At 34.5% G+C, this 20,382-nt stretch overlaps 1 protein-coding gene across 1 annotated transcript in view; it reads left to right on the forward strand.

Moving 5' to 3' along the window:
* LOC132554521 (ankyrin-2-like) overlaps window positions 1-20,382 on the forward strand; it is a 189,659-nt gene that overhangs the window by 40,894 nt on the left and 128,383 nt on the right. The window contains exons 2-11 of the mRNA XM_060218839.1: window positions 5,381-5,482; window positions 9,199-9,297; window positions 9,666-9,764; window positions 9,993-10,091; window positions 10,496-10,684; window positions 14,462-14,491; window positions 18,570-18,668; window positions 19,393-19,491; window positions 19,864-19,962; window positions 20,200-20,298. Of these exons, the coding sequence (XP_060074822.1) occupies window positions 5,381-5,482; window positions 9,199-9,297; window positions 9,666-9,764; window positions 9,993-10,091; window positions 10,496-10,684; window positions 14,462-14,491; window positions 18,570-18,668; window positions 19,393-19,491; window positions 19,864-19,962; window positions 20,200-20,298 (1,014 nt within the window). The remainder of the gene's footprint in view (window positions 1-5,380; window positions 5,483-9,198; window positions 9,298-9,665; window positions 9,765-9,992; window positions 10,092-10,495; window positions 10,685-14,461; window positions 14,492-18,569; window positions 18,669-19,392; window positions 19,492-19,863; window positions 19,963-20,199; window positions 20,299-20,382) is intronic.

Consider the following 20,382-nt stretch of genomic DNA (forward strand, 5'->3'; position numbering starts at 1 on the left):
AGAGAACAAATGTTTTCCCTCATTCTAATTTCCAGAAATACCCCAACAGGTTAAAGTATACAGATGGAAAACTTATTAGGATACCATGATCTCCAATCTGTTCTGTGAATATCCTCGTACATATCTTATGTATCTTTTTCTTTTTCTTTCCCTGTGTGTCCAAACCCATTTCATCGGGGACTGATATTGGAAGTACGAAAAGTTATCTTTGACGCAATTTTTTGTAAATTGTTAAAAAGATTTGCACAAAAATCCTGAAGTGTTGCAGATAGATAAGTGCACACAAATTGCCTGTATGAGTGTTTAGTCAGGTATCTTCTCTGTTTTTTGTAAGTCTTCAAAAATCCGCACTAGAATCATCAGGGATTTTATTTGGCACGTAATCCCTGAGTTACGTTCCGGAGCCCTGAGGCACTTTCTCCGGGAGTATATATCTTTCCTAAACGTCTCTGAGATCTGAACGTCTTGGAAGGTTTTAACTGAAGTACGTGGAGTATTATAATTGTGGGAATCAGGTGTTTGTGACTTTCGTGTGATGTTTCTATATTTAGCTGTGACTTGTTTGAGGAACGTTGTATTTCTCATCAACAAAACAAATGAATACAAGAGGATGTTTATGTGTGTAAATTTTAATGACTTATGTGGGATATAGACTGGCAGCTATTCCTTGGAGAATCTTTTTATTCTACACAGAGTTTGTTGGGATCCTGATCTAGAGGAGAATATCGGCAAGGATAGTCGAAATCTTGTACATCAGAAGAACAAGTGATGTTTAGTATAAACATGAATCATACTATGTTGAGAAGTTCTACCTATATTCCTGCGTGATTGACGAAGAATTTGTGTGTATGGAACCTACATCAATGTTAATGTTAAATCTGATCAATTTGAAGTGGAAATATTTAAGTCGGATTTCCGTACAACACAAATTGTGTTTTTTCATGTGGATGTGTCAGTTTATAAACATAACCCTGAAGCAATTTTCGGGGATTATTTTTTTCAACAGCTTGTATCCTGCCAGAAGTTTGCTATACATGTATTTTGATAGGCATTTAGCTCTCTGATCTCTAATATATGGGACACCTGGGCTGTACGTGATCTGCATCTTTTAGCAGTTTCGAAATATTAGCGACCACTTAATATGATAGACAACTGCTGTGTTTAATAAAGACTTTGCTGGTTTTCAACCTCAAGTAATGATTCAAGAAAAAGACACACATCTCTATTAGTTATGGTGTATTAACGTCAAATATCATCGTTTCGAAGTTCAAAAACACTGATACCTGCACATCTAACCATTTATATCTGTACATGTCCATAGATTTGATGGAATGTCATTTAGAAGAGTTGTATATGGTAACAAATGTGACGCATGGAAATACGTTTTCCAACAATATTGAAGAAATTTGAAAATGCAGTCAATTGAACTCACAGGACTTGTAAATATTCATCTATGATATTATTATAATATTGTGTTTTTTGATAATTTTCCTTAAAATCAGATAATATCCATGGAATCGCTATCAATTTATATCCATGGAACGGAAATGCCAAAACGTGATGTACTTGATCCAGTTTGTCAGGTGTTTTTTCTTACTTAAGATCTAGAATTGTAGACAAGAAGGTTTGTGTATATATTTTTTTTATATATATATATCAAAGTGAGGACATGAGATTGCGAAAAAATTCTGTAAGATATCTGATATTGGAAACGGAAATAGACTTAAGGAACCGAGGATCGGATATCATTGTGGGTATACTTGTTTCTAACCATGGTCGTAGGATGAATCGTAGGATGAATCGCATTGTTACTATGGCAATAGGATGCGGCACATGGTAGCTGATAAGGGGATGCTATCTGATAAGGGAGCTGATAATGACCCCCTAAACTGGAATATAAAAGGGATTAATTATCCATTTGGGATTTATTTGAGTGGACACACAAGAAACCTTCTGCTGACCAGGCAACTGGGATCTGACCTTGAAAACATGCAGGGAATGTGTATATGTGTACGTGATGAAGTATAGAATTCCTTAGGGAGCAAAAAAACATGACAGTGATGCTGTTAGTCGGACATTGTCAAGTTTCATGTGTGGTCTAAATGCAGATGATAAGATTTTTTGCTCTTAACAAAAAATCTGTACCGAAGATGGAGACATTTTGTAAAATCAAATTCAGTGATTCTTCTGCACAACACTGATAAAGAAGACCTTTTGAAGATTTAAAATCTAAAACACATACTAAACTCTTTGAAGATTTAAAATCTAAAACACATACTAGAAAGATTTGTGTTTGGTGATTTCAGAGCAAATGTGTCTGGACCCAGATGCTCTCTAGCATTAGCTGAAAGGAACTGATGATGTTTGGTGTACACTTGTCTTTGGAATGTCTGGCATGGTCATTACCTGGTTAATTGACGGGTAACACCACTGACCAGTAACTCTTGTTTATTTGTTTACACAGGAGAATTGACCAAGCATACCACATAATATTCCAGAATGGGTAATCTCCTTGGTAACAAGGAGAACACTATGGTAATTTGCCCATCAAAAGTAGCTTCCTTAGTAACCATTACTTGCCAACATTAGCTTCCTTAGTAACCATTACTCACCAATATTAGCTTCCTTAGTAACCATTACTCACCAATATTAGCTTCCTTAGTAACCATTACTCACCAATATTAGCTTCCTTAGTAAACCAATGAGTCTAAGACATGCTTAGCAAGAATGGTTCATTGGCATCCATCTTGAGTATAAAATCATGAGTCAGCTTGATTATTCAAAAGTATCAAAAAGGCCAAATAATTTTGTTACTACATTTGTAACAGTTTTATTGCTAAACTTTGATGCTTCAGTCAAAATGTTTTATCATCAACAAAAATATCTGATTATCTAGATTCATTTATAATAGTTTTATCAAATCAATGGCATGAAAACATGTCATCATTGTATGAAAAGTACCTGTGTGTGAGGGACTACTAGCTACTGTTACAAACAATCTGAAACTGAAATATTTACTAAAGTTCACCATTGGTGTACAATAGGGATAATCTAAGATAATTTGTCATCTATAATAACATAGAGACTGGTTCATTACTCTCACTGAGACAACATAGAGACTGGTCCATCACTCTGACTCACTGAGACAACATAGAGACTGACTCACTGAGACAACATAGAGACTGGTCCATCACTCTGACTCACTGAGACAACATAGAGACTGGTCCATCTCTCTGACTCACTGAGACAACATAGAGACTGGTACATCAGTCTGACTCACTGAGACAACATAGAGACTAGTCCATTACTCTGACTCACTAAGAAAACATTGAGACTGGTCCATCTCTCTGACTCACTGAGACAACATAGAGACTGGTCCATCAGTCTGACTCACTGAGACAACATAGAGACTGGTCCATCTCTCTAACTCATTGAGACAACATAGAAACTGGTCCATCTCTCTGACTCACTGAGACAACATAGAGACTGGTACATCTCTCTGACTCACTGAGACAACATAGAGACTGGTCCATCTCTCTAACTCACTGAGACAACATAGAGACTGGTCTATCTCTCTGACTCACTGAGACAACATAGAGACTGGTCCATCTCTCTGACTCACTGAGACAACATAGAGACTGGTTCATCTCTGACTCACTGAGACAACATAGAGACTGGTCCATCACTCTGACTCACTGAGACAACATAGAGACTGGTCCATCTCTCTGACTCACTGAGACAACATAGAGACTGGTCCATCTCTCTGACTCACTGAGACAACATAGAGACTGGTCCATCACTCTGACTCGCTGAGACAACATAGAAACTGGTCCATCTCTCTGACTCACTGAGACAACATAGAGACTGGTACATCTCTCTGACTCACTGAGACAACATAGAGACTGGTCCATCTCTCTAACTCACTGAGACAACATAGAGACTGGTCTATCTCTCTGACTCACTGAGACAACATAGAGACTGGTCCATCTCTCTGACTCACTGAGACAACATAGAGACTGGTACATCAGTCTGACTCACTGAGACAACATAGAGACTAGTCCATTACTCTGACTCACTGAGACAACATAGAGACTGGTCTATCTCTCTGACTCACTGAGACAACATAGAGACTGGTCCATCTCTCTGACTCACTGAGACAACATAGAGACTGGTCCATCTCTCTGACTCACTGAGACAACATAGAGACTGGTCCATCAGTGTAACTCACTGAGACAACATAAAGACTGGTCCATTAGTCTGACTCACTGAGACAACGTAGAAACTGGTCCATCAGTCTGACTCACTGGGACAACATAGAAACTGGTCCATCACTTTTAACTCACTGATTTTGAAAAATCTTACAGCAGAATACTATAATGGATATAAAAGATAAGAAAATTTGGTTGATTGAGATGATGAATTTGATGATCTTGAGTGATCTTGGTTATGACTAAGTTAGAACAAGTATAATCTTTGGATCCTCGGGATATCCTGTTTCATGGATAATCTCTCCAGACAGATCATCTGTATGTAGGGTGTATTTAAATGTTATTTTATTCTGCTATCATCAACAAAAACATACATGAAATTTTTTAGAACTTTTTTTTTTTTTTCGAAAATAAGATAAATGACTATGTTCTGAATATATCTGGACATATATAGGTGTTCCTGTCTTTACTTATTGTCCTGTCTGACAGATGTAAAATGTGATGGCATTGTACACAATATTATTCCATAAATCTTGTTGTTCCTTTGTAATCTTGCTTTCTACTGTCCAGCCGGTATTATTTACATTGTCGCAAGATCTATTTGTGGTCAATCCGGTCATTCCCATATTCATTCTCTGTTACCAGTAATCTGGATGTTTCATTATTCATTTATAACTATTGTAGTTGTTTCAAAACCCAGTCACTGGCTTTCTAATCCCAAATGTCCTTTTACCACTACAACTAAACCTTTAAATCTTAAAGTCATTAAGCGTTCAAAACAAATACAGATGCACCACCTAACAGTCATCATTACCCTGGATTTCACATTCTGCAGTCACCACTGAACTGGTTGTCTCACTCTCCATATACCACAAACCTGGTTGTCCCACTCTCCATATACCACAAACCTGGTTGTTCCACTATTCTACTGCCACAAACCTGGTTACCCCACCCTCCATCTTCCACAAACCTTGTTGTCCAACTCTCCATCTACCACAAACCTGGTTGTCCCATTTTTCAGCTACCACAAACCTGGTTGTGCCACTCTCCAGCTTCAACTTTCCTAGTTGTCCATGCATTATATAGTCCTGACAGATTTAAAGATGAAACATTTTTTACTCCATAACTTGTGCATTTGTAGTTACAGAAATTTTTATCTTGTTTATTTACAGAGCGACGGAAACACAGTTTTTCTGCGTGCTGCAAGGGATGGAAACCTTCAGGATGTTCTGGAATACCTGAAGGGCAGTACTGACATCAACACCAGTAACCCGGTAGGTAAAAACGGGGAATTAAATGAACTACTGATGTACTGTCAGTAATATCCATGTAACACTGACTTTATCAAATACCCTAATGATACAGGTGATGACCCTGAAGTGTATAAATAGCTCAGAAGTAATAACCTTAAAGAAAACAGTACCCCAAACCAGAAACCCCGCAATTATAACCACGAATACTGTAAACATGGTAATTTTCTCGAGTCCAAATTTTCATGATTTTCTAATAATAAACAATAAAATTGCATAATAACGTATTAAAATTTTGCAATCTGGATGTGAAAGAATATCATACATTCAATTGTTTCATTATTTGAGGGATTTAATTTTTGCGGTCATCTTAATGTACCGCAAGATAACCAAAATATCCTCCCCACAAAAATATCCGGTTGTCGGTAACCACTTAAGATATCACCAAATACCTGTATGTGCAATCAGTATCCTGCCCCTCACCACACCAACAGTATGTACGTGGTCTCTAGATGTTCACTGATCGTTATATTGTACAGAATACCTTAGCTGTAATTTCGGAATAGATAGCAATTAGCTTAATTCATTTATAAACTAATTTTAGGCAGTGAAGATTAAAAAATCCTTAAATCTACATCCAAGTCTTTCTAAAACACACTTCAGGTTTATTACTATAATGAAAGTCAGTGTAAGCTTGCTATATATATTTATTAGCATTCAAAAGGAATTTTCTCAAAGTTGTGATGAGTCATCATATTTTTTGTCAAAATTCCAATTTAACTAAAATTGACTTCTGAATAATAGAGCAACTTTGATTTTTATGGCAAACTTTACTGTTAATGCTTTTTGCAGCAAAATGTGCATTTTAAATTGTAGTTTCAAATTACCTGCAACCAATACAAAATATAGAAAATTGAAATAAATGGATATTTCATATCTAGAATATTCTATTTGTGAATTGATTTCTTCTTGGTCTTATACATAACTGCTGCTGATGAAACATTGCAAACCAGCCTGGCATCTATTTAGAAAAATTGTCTGAAATAATTGATGTGCATTGTACACATATAATGGTATAGTGCTTGGCTGGAGCTGCTATTTTCTACTTCTTGTGATATCATAGACAAGGAAATATTGTTCTCGTTAATTTTATTGTGTAGTACTTCAGGTTTTGTTTGATCCTGGGGACTGGAATCCTTCTGATTGTCGACAGGGTACTTTTGAGACATACTGAGTGTTTATTACGCAATCAGATTTTGTTTGTTTTTGATATTGTGTTAGACACTACATGATGCTCATTTAAGGCCTTGCAAACTTAGCATATCATAAAATATAGTTTTCTTTATTTTATTTAAGAATCAGAAATAATGTTCGAAAATACAACATTTTGGTTATGATGCAAAATTGCAAATCGTTTTAAAGAATTAATGAAAAATATTTTCAAATATTTTTATCTTTTGATAACAAGTTAAGCTTACAATCACAATCAAACTTTCTGTCTTCAAAATTTATTGAGTGATTTTCAAAAGCCTGTGGCTGCCAAAGCTAACAGTGGTTCAGGAGTTGGTGCTGGTAGTTCTCATAGTATTATAGTGTAAGCTGGTTTTCACCACTGTTGCTATCTATAACTCAGATATTTGTATGGAAGAGGATTTTTTTTCGGCTGTTAATGTTTGTTTCGGCATCTATAGATAGAAACTAGCTACACCATCTGCCATCCATAAGTACTCCTATTAGATGTGTAGAAGTCCTGACTGAGTAAGGATTTTACTCATTGAGAACATATCTTATAAGTGATCTAATGTAAATAAGGACTGATAAATCATATCATAATAATCAAGCTATTTATAAGAGAATTGATTTTTTGTACATCGTAAAAAACTTAAAAAGTTCCATTCTTTCTTTGATAAATATGTTTCCCATTTAGTGCTGTGCTTTCTGCAAGCTGCATATTATTGTAGTGCAGACAAGAAAAAGTCCTCTATCTTTTGTGAGTCTGGTATTTCATCTCAACAGTTGTTTAAGCCTGCTTGTGTATTTGTGTATTAGCGGAGATAACATACCAGCATAGAGTTGGTCAACCACACACAAACACACCCCTACAATGTTCTGCTGATGATTTCATAGCTAGTTCAATGCTTGTGTTGGTAGAATCAATATATTGATCCAGCTCCTACCTCTGGGTCACTTGTGTGTTTGATGACTCTGCTCCACAATACAGGGAAATGGATTACAACACTGCAAACTAATCAATATCACAAAGAATGAAATTGACATCATCAGTGTCACTAATGTGATGTGTAATATGCAAATCAGTCGTAAATTTTATATGCAGACATTTCTTGTTGTAAGGCATCACATGAATAATTCGGAGAAATTCGCTTCCTCTCAACTGCATCTTGTTGAACCGATCAATGTTAGCACTGCAGGATATGGGTGTGTAATGAATTATGTAAATAAGGAAAGGTCAAAAGATCAATATATACCTTGCCATTACGTCACGCTTGGGATAACTCCATTTTACAAATAACCAATGATTGGATGAGTAATATACTCAATAAAACAACAAACACAATTTTTTTATTAGTGTTTAATTTTTTGAATGCCAACCATTGTACAGTTGTAGCTGTTTTAACACCATATACCACAACACTACGGATGTCAACAATTTCATTTCCGGGAGAAAGTATTACATTTGGACTGTTATGATTCATTCTCAATTCCTCTGTCAGAATATTAATGAATCATTTGCTTTTAATTTGTAAAATACTATTTAAAGTAGCTCAGTTACCGTTTTCATTTTCTGATTTCATGAATACACTCAATGTACTTAATTATATCTTTCATGTTTTTGTTCTTTTTAAGATAGAACATTTGTTCATAGTTATGAAATTAGATCAATTATTTTTTTATTCTAGCCTAACCATTTATAATCCCAGGTAAACGCAAACATAAATAAGAACTGTGTTTGAAATTATTTTTTCTACCTAAAGCTTAGAATACATCAAATACATTAAGTACCATTTTTGTACTGCAATAATCACAGGGGGAAGGTGGAGGGAGTGGGGGGGACAAAACATTGTCCTCAAAATCCGAGTTTCGGGACAGACTAACTGTAGGATGCTGATAATGTGTTGGTAATACCAGGCATGGGCTTATTGCTAGATAAATAGAGTACTTGATTGTCCTATGTATACTTTCAACACTGGAAATTTGTCTTGATTATAGGATTATATGACTGACCTTTATCATTGTCTGACTCCAGTGTAGTTGGTGGTCAGTCCCTATCAATTATGCATTACGTACCATAATATTTTCTTGATACAGAGTTATCGCCCTTTGGAGAATTCTTAATACAGAGTTATTGCCCTTTGGAGAAATGAAAAATCAATAGTTAACTTCAAAGACATTTTCTCTGTCTAGACTACTCTAAAATGTTTTCTTGTCTTAAATTAACTTAATTATTGAAATCTTATCTACTCTTTTACATATGAAATAGGGATTTGATCAGAGACTTTTTCCTATATGATATACATGCTTCAATGAATTAAATACAAATTTCCATGATTAGGTTTATTATTGATTAGATAAATTGATAAATATTTTTTCTGTACTATGTTTATCTAGTGAGAGGGGTTAGCTTTCCTCAGTTTGATTTCAGTTTCTAACAAATTAAAGTTGATGTGTCAGTTTAAGTTCAGTTGGCTACCTTGTTAGTTACCTGTGATGTTCTCTTACAGAATGGGTTAAATGCACTTCATCTTGCGTCCAAGGAGGGACATATTAACATCGTAACAGAACTCCTGAAACGTGGTGCTAATGTCGAAGCCGCCACCAAGGTAATACATGGACTGCTCCTAAAAGAGTAACTATAAGGATAAAACAATGATCAATCCTTACCCTGTCAAAGCGGGAAGGAAAATTCAGTGTAACAGTGTACATGAATTTCATGTTAATTGTTTGACAGCGTATTGGCATATATCTGCAAAAGAATGCAATTCAAGATTTTTTCTGTAAAGAAGTTATTTTTTCATGAATTTATTGCAGAAGATTTCTTTTCTATCAAGTAAAAGTTTAAAAAAAATGATGACAATGATTTTAAATTCATATATTTTCCTATTTCAATTTTGATCCCGAAGTAGTTTTGCGGAAGGACCTAGGATTCAAGATTTCATTTACATACAGTTTAATGGTATTATGTTAACAGAAAGGAAATACAGCTCTCCACATTTCATCCTTGGCGGGCCATGAGGAAATCGTCACGCTTCTCGTTGAAAATGGGGCCAAAGTTAACGTTCAAGCTCAGGTAAGAACAATTCTAAGTGAAGGATTCGGTATTAGTCCAAATTGCAAACCAGTATCATTGAGGTTTAGAGGTCCAACATTACTCAAAATACTTACCAGTTGGTTTGATCAAACATATTCATGAGACCCAAAATATTAAGGGCAATCTTATATATGATTTTTATACAATCTAATTTTACTTAACTTGTGGTCAATTTTCCAATCCTCTAATTTCTGTTTTTGTCCACAGATGGGTTTCACTCCCCTGTATATGGCAGCCCAAGAGGGTCACTCAGAGGTGGTCAAGTTTCTGCTGGCCAGTGGAGCTAACCAGAGTCTTGCCACAGCTGTAAGTTTCATTCTTACATCTGACCGTTACCAATGACCCATCAGATGCTTAACGTAGACGTCATTTGCGTGATAATGACATTACGATGTCATAGCTATTTAGCCCAACGAACGGAAGTTTGGTGTTACATTGCATGCCAGGCAAATTAGCCTTCAAGCAGTTACCATCAGTTTACACAGAGAACTTGTCAACCAGGATGTTTTTCGCTGTCTCCCAGAGCTTTAGTGTATAATGATAATACAGAATTACAATGAACAAAACTTTTATTAGGTACTCAGTGTTTAAAATCATTATATAAAATTTGATAATTGAATGGAGAAATGAATAATTTACTGTATTAGTTTAAACTGTGGAGTCAGGTAATTCCTTTATCTGCTTTATACATAACTTGGTAACTTTTTCAGGATGGATTCACTCCCTTGGCTGTAGCTCTTCAGCAAGGACATGAACGTGTGGTAAGCTGTCTGCTAGAACATGACACAAAAGGACGTGTCCGTCTACCAGCATTGCACATCGCTGCAAAGAAGGATGACATCAAATCAGCAGCCCTTCTCCTGCAGAACGAACAGAACAACGTAGACTCCCAAACTAAGGTACAAATTTTATCTTTTTTTTCTCCAATCAGTTTATGTGTAGACCTAGACAATGCTAATGGCTGTCCACTCCCGCTGGCATATATATTTCTTATGTGTTAAATGAAGTTGTCCTTTAAGACGCATGTTTTGTATTTTTCGACAATCTTATTGTGTTCTTGTCTTTGATCAATAAGGATATCTAAGGAGTCATGTTTACAAGATGGCTGCCGAGATGTCATCACACCATAGATCAGCCTTGTTCAAATCCAGCATTATCATCTTCATACCAACACACGTAGATACAAAGATGTTACTGTATTGAAGAGCAGATGACGGAGTTTGTTTCTAGGAGGTTTAGTTTACCAAAGTGCAGTTTGAAAGAAGGAAAGATGAAATAAACTTCAGCTATCAAATGTGTATGAAACTGAACAGAAAAAGATACAGAAATATTTCATCAAAGGCTTAATACCTCCATCATAATGGATTTCTCTGGATTTTCAAAACGGGATTAAAAAAAGTAAAATTTGACGATATTCCTGAATAGTCATCCATCAATCCTAGAAGATCACCACGATATGTGTCCATCATGCGATAATCCGGACTCACAGATCCACGATAACATAAGACACAATACACACTTGGTTGGTGCACAAAATGAAGAATATGGATCTATATACAAATCATATACCAAAGAAAACTCAAATTGAGATTGAGATCATACTCCATGATCTATGTACGAAATGTACTCACGTGAACCGACGGTGATCAAGAAAAATTTGGTTTTGGTTTTGATTGGCAGATTTTAAGCGGAACTGGTTAGGATTATTCATACTATAACCTAGGTGACACTGTTACAGAGATTACAAAACTTATGAGAAATGGGACAGTTAAGAAAAAAAATCGGTTTTTACAGGTAGACATAAGTCAACTGCAATTAACTTGTAGTAAAGTATATCATGTAGTTGTGTATGTGTTATAAATTAGAAATTAAAAGTTGAATGACGACTACAAATTTTTTTGTTTTTGTTGACATCTATGTAGGTGTATTTAAGGGAAGAAAATACAAGTTTGAATTGACTTAAAGGATGTACAGCTACAATAAACCAAATTATACTACAGAAATGTTGGAATAGAAAAAAATTGGTTGTTACTTAGACATAAAAGTAAAAAGGGTAAAGTAATATGTGAGTACATAATACTTCAATAATAATCCTAAAAATTGAAATATCATTAGTTTGTTTAGAGAGGAAGACTTAATTCAGATGTATCCAAAGACTGACTTTAGTGTAGTCAAACAGTAATTAAGTATGGGTCACTTTAGCAGGGCATATCTTGAGTAGTACACCAAATGGGGGTGTTTTAGTGAATCTTGAGGTTGAGATTCCGAAACATTTTGGCTGTAACAACTCCAGTTGCCCAAAGCAGGACTTTGTGTAAAAAGAGCATTTGGTATCTGTGACAGTGTCTCTGGACCACAAAAGCAAAGACATGGTCTATAACAGTAGCATTTGTGATCATTGTGAATGACATAATCACATTTATAGACCTACAGTAAAAAGTATAAAAGTTTCACTGTAAGGTAGATGCGCTCATGCCAAAGTCGTCACAAGACCCAACTTAGATAGACTTCTGTAAGCAACCCGACAAAAAGACTGTGTCGCTGATATATAGAGAAGAACCACATATGTTGAAGTATTGTCGACAGGAAATAAGTACTGACAGAATCCAAAAAAGGTGTGCAAAGCCGATAATGATCTCACAATAACATGGCCAGAGAGTTAGTCAGATGTTCTGATCGTGATGGCCCCAACCACATAAAAAAAATATTGATTCAGAAAATACTACAAAAATTGAGACAGGAGTTCTCAAGCAACCAAGTATCACACTCTGCTAATAGGTTAACCTTTGTTGAAACATATACAGCAAAATGGACACGCCACAACACAGGTGCAAAGACTTGCCAAAATCTGAACAATCCTAGAATGACTAAACATTTGCGAGATCGGCCGCCGACCAAAGAATCATTCCACGTGTAAGAGGAAATGACATTTCCAGTGGTCGCATGCAGACAGAAATATGTGGTGACTATGATCATCCAACAAATTATGTTACAAAATATTGAAGTTGTCTTTGTTGCTCTTACCCCTAAGGCAAGACTGTGGTGCAACAAGTACAAACACTTCTAGAGATATGAATTGGAGGATGGAGTATATGTAGAAGAGGAAAACTGCCAAATAATTGAACTACATTTATGATGGGATACTCCTGGCAAACTAGGGTGCACCATTCTCCCTAAAAAAAATCTGGAAAAATATCTTTCCAGTGGAGTTTTATGACGGAAGCGATTTGAATCTACATCCAGGCACTGATCATTCTGTAGAGAGAGTGGTCATGTTCCAAATGTCTTAAAATAAGTTATACTTGTCCTGACAATCAAATTTTAATATGGAAATATGTTCCTTCAGTACTCCAAATGATCATATCCGAGTAACCCAGATTTTACCACAGATGGAAGAGTGCCATGTTAATAGCATTAAGTGACCACTGTCCTGTATGTGGTCAGTCAAATCAACCAGCCTCTACAATTTATACAATCACTTGCAGATTGTTTAGAAAATTTCATGAACGATATTTTCCAATGGACTTGGTATTGACAAATCCTCATAAAATTTTCCGGAAAGGAGAACGTAATGAAGTTTTATTTCTTCATTACCTGAGTGATACCTTCAAATTAATCATATATCCGTCAAATAAAAAAAAAAGTAAAAATTACCTTTAAACAACCAATCTGTAATCTGTCACACAAGAAATGTTTGAGATATGAACGGCCAAAAATAAAAATATGGCAGATTCATACTTTTGAATCTATCTGTACCTAGTTTGCAGTGGTTTACATCCTACTTCACTGAGAAGACTCTGTTAATGTAACCACATAGTATGATTAACTCCAAATACTTAATAAAATCTGGGGTGCCTCAAGGATCTATTCTTGATCCACTTAAGTTTCTCATGTGAGAAACTGTGATGAAGATTTGTATGCTGATGATACTACCATTTATATAAAAGAAAGTTCTACAGAATTGTATAACCTGTGAAAATTGTGGATGAGTTTATGAAAAAAAAAAACAAAAAAACAATTACAATGTACCAATGGGAAGTAGGAGAATCTTAGCAGGAGAATAACTCGGACTCATAGCCATTGTGACAATACGATCATTGATACATGGACATTGTGTTTCACAAAAACGGTAACATCATTGCAACATGGACATTGTGTTTTCACAAAAATGATACGATCATTGCAACATGGATGTTGTGTTACACAAAAACGGTACGATCATTGCAACATGGATATCGTTTTTCACAAATAGTGTCATATACCTATGCAATGTAGGCAATCATAGCTTTATTTACTTAAAATGTTTACTGTGTGTTTCAAATGTATTTATTGTGTATATATATACATATTGAGTGAAGGCCATTTAGATGATGAGAACATACTGAACTTGTCACCCTCAGAAAATAAAGTGTCATTACTATTTCATTCTTTTCATCAACTTGTCTGTTTTAAAAATTGACAAAATTTAGGGACTAATATTTTGAATCTACTATTGTGGCATTATACAAAGATAAGTTCAAGTTTTAAAGTATAAATTTTAAAGTTTAAAGTTAAATTCCTGATAATGTTAATATGGTCACTGTAATCTATTTATTTATACTAAATTTGAACCTGAAGGGTATTGTCTTAAGCATATATTGAAACATTGTCCATATTCTTATAACCATGCTAAACAGAGCGGCAGTTTGGTTAACGACACCACTAAGGTTTGTATCCATGGAAACTCTCCTAATTTCTCTTTGTTTGTCTCAAATTTGAGTTTTCAGTTGAATTTCTCTCACAGGAAACATTCTGTTGAACGTTTTTTCTTTCCTGTCTTCTCCAAGTTATTTCCAAGTTAATGTGTGCAAATTTCATTTATTTTTTTGTGGTTTCTCTAAAGAAATTTTCCTTTGTTTTATTTTTTACTTCTCAGTTTTCTATCATATATTCAAGAATTTACATTTTTCTGTAAACTTTCTAAAGTATTGTATATAGCTATTTCCATCTCCAAGCACAGATGTATTTAGTTAAATCCTTGTATCTGCTTTATATTGATTTATTTCTCAATTTCTTAGTTGCGATACTCGATTTTCTTTCACAAACATGTTGACAAACAAATTTTATTAAGTTCAAATTGATCTTTCAGTGCTGTATATGATTTCTACTGTCTTGTTATATTCAGTGATTCAATTAAACCTTATAAATGTGTAGAAAATTCTTGTTTTATGTATATCATATGAATTATTTAATTTTCCACTTAGTAAATGTGACCAATGAAATGTTCCTCTTTCTTACCTTGTTATGAGTTATGAAACATTCCCTTGGAGTTTATCATCCCTGAAAGTTTAAAGAAATTCCTTGAATATAATGCATATTAGATTTTATCTGGCTCAAATCTCTTAAGAAAAGAATTTAATTTTTTTCAAGATAATTTCCATTCACAAGTTAATTTTTGTTTTTATATATCTATTTGGGAGGAAAAAATGTCGTTTGTATTTCTCTAAAAAAAAGTTTTGACAGTTTATATTCAAAATGAAATTTTAGAAAGTGACAATACTGGAAAATCATAAATTTTTGCTGGGATCAAAATTTGTGTTTAAAAAAAAAAATGCATTTTCGTTGGTGCTTGATTTTGTAGCTGTATCTTATTAAACTAACTTGTATTTAATTTGTGTCAGTTTTGATCAGTTTATTGTTTTTCATTTTGCAGACTTCTGAATTTTTGGTATTAAGAGTGAGCAAGCAATCAGCAAAACCAACAACCCTGCAAAAATTTATGATTTTGCAATACTTTTCTTTCATCAGGATTTGAGCCTGATAGAAATATTGATAAGAATGATATTTCAAGTTCTGCATAATTTATCTGATTGTAATGATATTTCTGTGTGATAATAAAGTGTATTTTTAAGTTTAGTTAAGTTTAAGATAAAAATATTAATTCTGGAAAAAGCGAAATTAATCTTCAATTTAAAATTTTAGAATTTTTATTGATGATGTGTTATTTCATAATCTGGTCAATTTTTTTTCACATGTAAGCTATTTTTTTCTTAGAATTTAATATTCTCGCTAGAATTTCTGCTTATCTAGAAAATCGCTAATTTTCTTTAGAATTTAAACTGTCGACAAAATGCAAGCTAGACTAAGCATCTGCAAACTTTATTTTAAGAGTGAAAAAAATCGTGATGATTGATAGTTGATCGCAAAACACAGTTTCACAGCGATGTATACATATTGGTGTATGGAAGGTACTGAGTATTTGTTGGAATGTGAATCTTGTGAAAATGTGAAATGCTTATTGCAGCTGCTGCAGATGTAGGTAGCAGAGCATCTGTATTTTTTTTCGTAACAACAGGCACAGATGATAATAGTTGTACATCTACAGCTCGTGTATATGTGTCAGCTTGGGTTTGTCAGGCAATTTTTGTGATATACATGGTTGGGGCCTGGCTGATAGGGATTTATTTCTTCCTTTAAGTCTGCATACAGGTACAGGGCCTGTCAAGGGCTTACATCATTTACATGTGTAGGGAATGTCAAGGATTTATATCTCATATGTACAGGGCTTTTCAAGGGTTTACGTAGGCATGTACAGAGTTTGTCAGGGACTTAATGTAATACATGTTCAGGGTTTTGGAAATACATCTGATATATGTGCATCATCGATGATTTACATCTTATACAAGCACAGGTCTTTACAAACCTTTCTTATGGTATACATATATAGAACTTTTCATTCGAGGTTGGGTCTCCTTGTAGTAGCAGGTGGTCACCTGACCGAACATTATAAGGGAGGCCCATTGCATTATATCCAAACCAATCACGGGGTAGAATGTCTTGCCCTAGGTCAAGACCATTACAGCACAGAAGGATTTCTGATCTCAGTGTCATTAGAAACATGGACAAAACACCCAGGGTATGGAATCGAACCACACACCTCAGATTTATTGACCTGAGGAACATTGTTAAAACTGGCGTTCTGCTGACTGAGTTATGTAATTACACATTATGCATAAAAGAGAGTTTTATGGGATTTTTCACGTTATACATGGGCAGGGTAGTCTGGAGATTTGTATTAACACACCTGTCCGGTGTTAACTCATTACATACTTACACAGTTTATTAAGGTTTTGATAAAGGGACTCTCAGAGGCTTACATATACATGAACAGGGCCTTTCAGACTGACTTCCAAGTTATACATGTTCAGATTTCTATCATAGACATGTATTGTAGTGTGTTTTAGCACATTTGTAACAGGTGCTTTGTTTATCTAGAAACAGCTCCGAAATAATGGCTCTCAGGGTGATAAAATACAGTGTTATGTTGGTAACTAAGTCTAGAAGGAATTCTGACAGCAGATTATGTAGGTGTTGCGAAATAAATGGCGATATGTTTGTATCTTGAAAAATTAGATAAAAGGTGCAATTCTATATGTTTATATCGTAAAGTGCATGGAAACTTGACTGATTTAAAAGTTTACACATGCTACGTTTCAAAGTTGGATTCTAAAAGTACCGTTGTAAAATATTGCAAGATTAGTAGTAATAATTTTTTTTGTGTCATATTGAATAAGAAAAAGTAGATATCTTTATAATATATGGGATGGGTGTTTTAGCCATGTAACCACGGGATGCTCCTGTATTAGTGGTGTTGTGATAGTTGATGGTATAGTAATGTGCTACTAAGTGTTTTCTATCTGTTTAGACAAGTCAACCAGTGCGAGCTGAAAGCTATTATGATGGAGTAGATCTACATTATCTATAGTCTGCACACTTTTAACTATTTCTAAATCAGTTTCAAAAATCACGTCCAGGTTTATAGATCTTGTACCTTTCATACTAACACATAATATGGCTAACAGAATATCTTCATGATTTCTTCCACGAAATGGCCCTGATGCGATTCTTGATAAACTTAACCCAAGCCTCTTAGGGTGGAAAATTCATAACTTAATTCTCTCCCTTGCTCTTTAACTTATAAGAGTAGAAATGTTTCGTTAATTTTTTTTTTTTTTTTGTTCCGGAGGGGGTTTGGAGAGGGAGGGTGTTGCTTTATAAACGAAAATTATTTGGTTTATCTGATACTGCTGGCTAGACTCAATATACAGACTTTTTATGATGCATTGTATCAAGATGGCTATAGATAAATCTAATCCATTAAGATTTAATTTTGTCTTTGACTTTTAATGAATCACTGTTAAAAGATGATTTGAACCAATTATCTGAACCTCCCCTGAGTGTATCCCAGACTTTGTTTGTTTTTGATGTATGAAGTATGTACTGTGATTGAAATGTGACATTTGTGATATTTTAAAATCTTAAATCCCTCTGTTGTACAACAATTTTTTTGTACATGTATTTGACTCATAAAATATTCTATTATATATGAATCCTTTGTGAAGAATTTTCTTCTAGTTTGGAGACTTGGTATATGATTTAACAATAGGCAGTTGATAATCTTCTACATGTATGTTTTAGTTATGAAAATTTGTCTGACGATCAAAAATTGAAAAGGACAAATTAAAAAAAAAAAAAAGTGCTTGTAATATCTTTGTAAGGACAGTCAAAAATGAAATAATTATTGCAAAAACAATGGCCAAAATCAGTCCTTGAAGGAGGTGACTTTTTGCCTTCGAGTTTACGCAGTATCTTTGTATTGTGAATTACATTTATGTGTAAAATCTGTTTTTGGGAATTGAATTTGAGAAAATTTCAATTTAGTTTTTTAAAAACAGTTTAAAAAGAAAAAAAAAACAAATGATATAAAGAATTAAATGTATTTACTGGTATGTGATTTATTTACAGAGCGGATTCACACCCCTGCATATTGCTTCTCACTACGGCAACATCAATGTGGGCTCACTTCTCATCTCAAAGGGAGCAGACGTCAACTACAAAGCTAAAGTTAGTGATTCACAGTTTGACCTTGAGAAATTAATATGACCTTCCTATCTCTGTAAATATTAATTAATGTGTAGACACCATTTATGATTCAACTTACAGTACATGCACTAACTTCTCATAGTTTAAACACTTTTTTCTACCACAAAAGAGTTACACAGCAAAGGAGAATAAATCTGACAAAGAAATTTTAAATATATTGTAGACAAATTCTAGTCTTAAGTCCCTGCCTGAAGGAGCCTAGGAAATTTAACAGAGAAATATATATATATATATGTTTTTACTGTAGTATGTCAACATATATTTATAGACTTGTAAATGAAATGCTTGGAAAGTTCATTATAGCTGTAATGTAAGAAAAAAAAGTCCAATAGTAAAAATATTTCATTTTCTCTCTGGCGCAAAGCCCTTAGATTATTTTTGGGACATCTGATGAAAACTTATGCTGTAGAATATATCCTTAGATTAATTTAAAGTGTCTGTTAAGATTTTGAAAGCTATTTGTTAAAACACAGAATTTGTTGTTCTGATCAAAGTGTGTGGCCTGCATGATGTATTGTGTATAAGTTTCCACTATGTTCTTCCTGAAATTGCGTGACCTTGATAGTTACACATGATAATATGTAAATTTCACGGTGATAAGAGTCCTGTTTAAATTAAGTAATCGGTGATTACGATTTTTTGTTGTTGTTTTTTTTTTCTGACTGTTGGCTACGGCCTGTTTCAGAATAACATCACCCCACTCCATGTGTCATCGCGATGGGGTAAGGACAAGATGGTTATCTTACTGCTGGATAATAAAGCTTCCATTGACGAAAGGACCAGGGTGAGTTTTAGTATAATATGGTACATGGAATGAACACGGTTGCGATCATTTATTAAACCAAATGGTTTGTCAATTAATTAAATAAAACACATGTGGACAACATAATAGGCCTCAAAACGCTTGTTCAAGTCTCATCAGAAAGCAAAATTTGAAAGGAAAAAAAAATGATCATTTAGACAGTCCTTAAATCATTATGAACAATTGAGGTCCAACAGGTTCAATTGCAGATTAAAAACAGCCTCGATTACAGGACAATAAATTTGTATCCATTTATACATCATCTGATTGAGGTATGTCCAAACAGGTATCATCTATTCACAAATATGAGAGCTGCAAATTCTTTGATTTTATTGTCGATGTTTTCGTCCTCAGGATGGTCTGACTCCACTCCATTGTGCAGCTAGAAGCGGTCATGAGAATGTGGTGGACCTTCTCCTAGAGAGGGGAGCACCATTCTCAAGTAAAACTAAGGTGAGAAGTCAAATAGATATTTCTCAATATAAAGCTTTCATCTTGGTAATTCTCATCAAACATACAGTTACTGACTTTTTATGAAGTTGATATACAGACATATCAACCTAAGTAAATAAGCTGCTGTTGTAAAAATAGAATTAATACGAATAATGATCAAAACGAAAGATGTTTGGTTTAGTAATACATACATCTAGTATTGTATTGCATGCCTAAATGTAAATGGATTTTCCACAGAACGGACTGACACCTCTGCACATGGCTGCCCAGGGTGACCATATGGACTGTGCCCGTCTTCTTCTGTACCACAGGGCACCTGTTGATGATGTCACAGTGGTAAGTGTTGCATCCCAAGGGTATGAGGTCAAGACCTGTTCACTGGTAGCCCACTGCTGTCTCAAAAGTAACCTGTTGGGTTGT

The sequence above is a fragment of the Ylistrum balloti genome, unplaced genomic scaffold (assembly GCF_031769215.1).
Source record: "Ylistrum balloti isolate Yb309-2 unplaced genomic scaffold, AGI_CSIRO_Ybal_v1 Utg370416, whole genome shotgun sequence".
In the NCBI taxonomy this organism is placed as follows: Eukaryota; Metazoa; Mollusca; class Bivalvia; order Pectinida; family Pectinidae; genus Ylistrum; species Ylistrum balloti.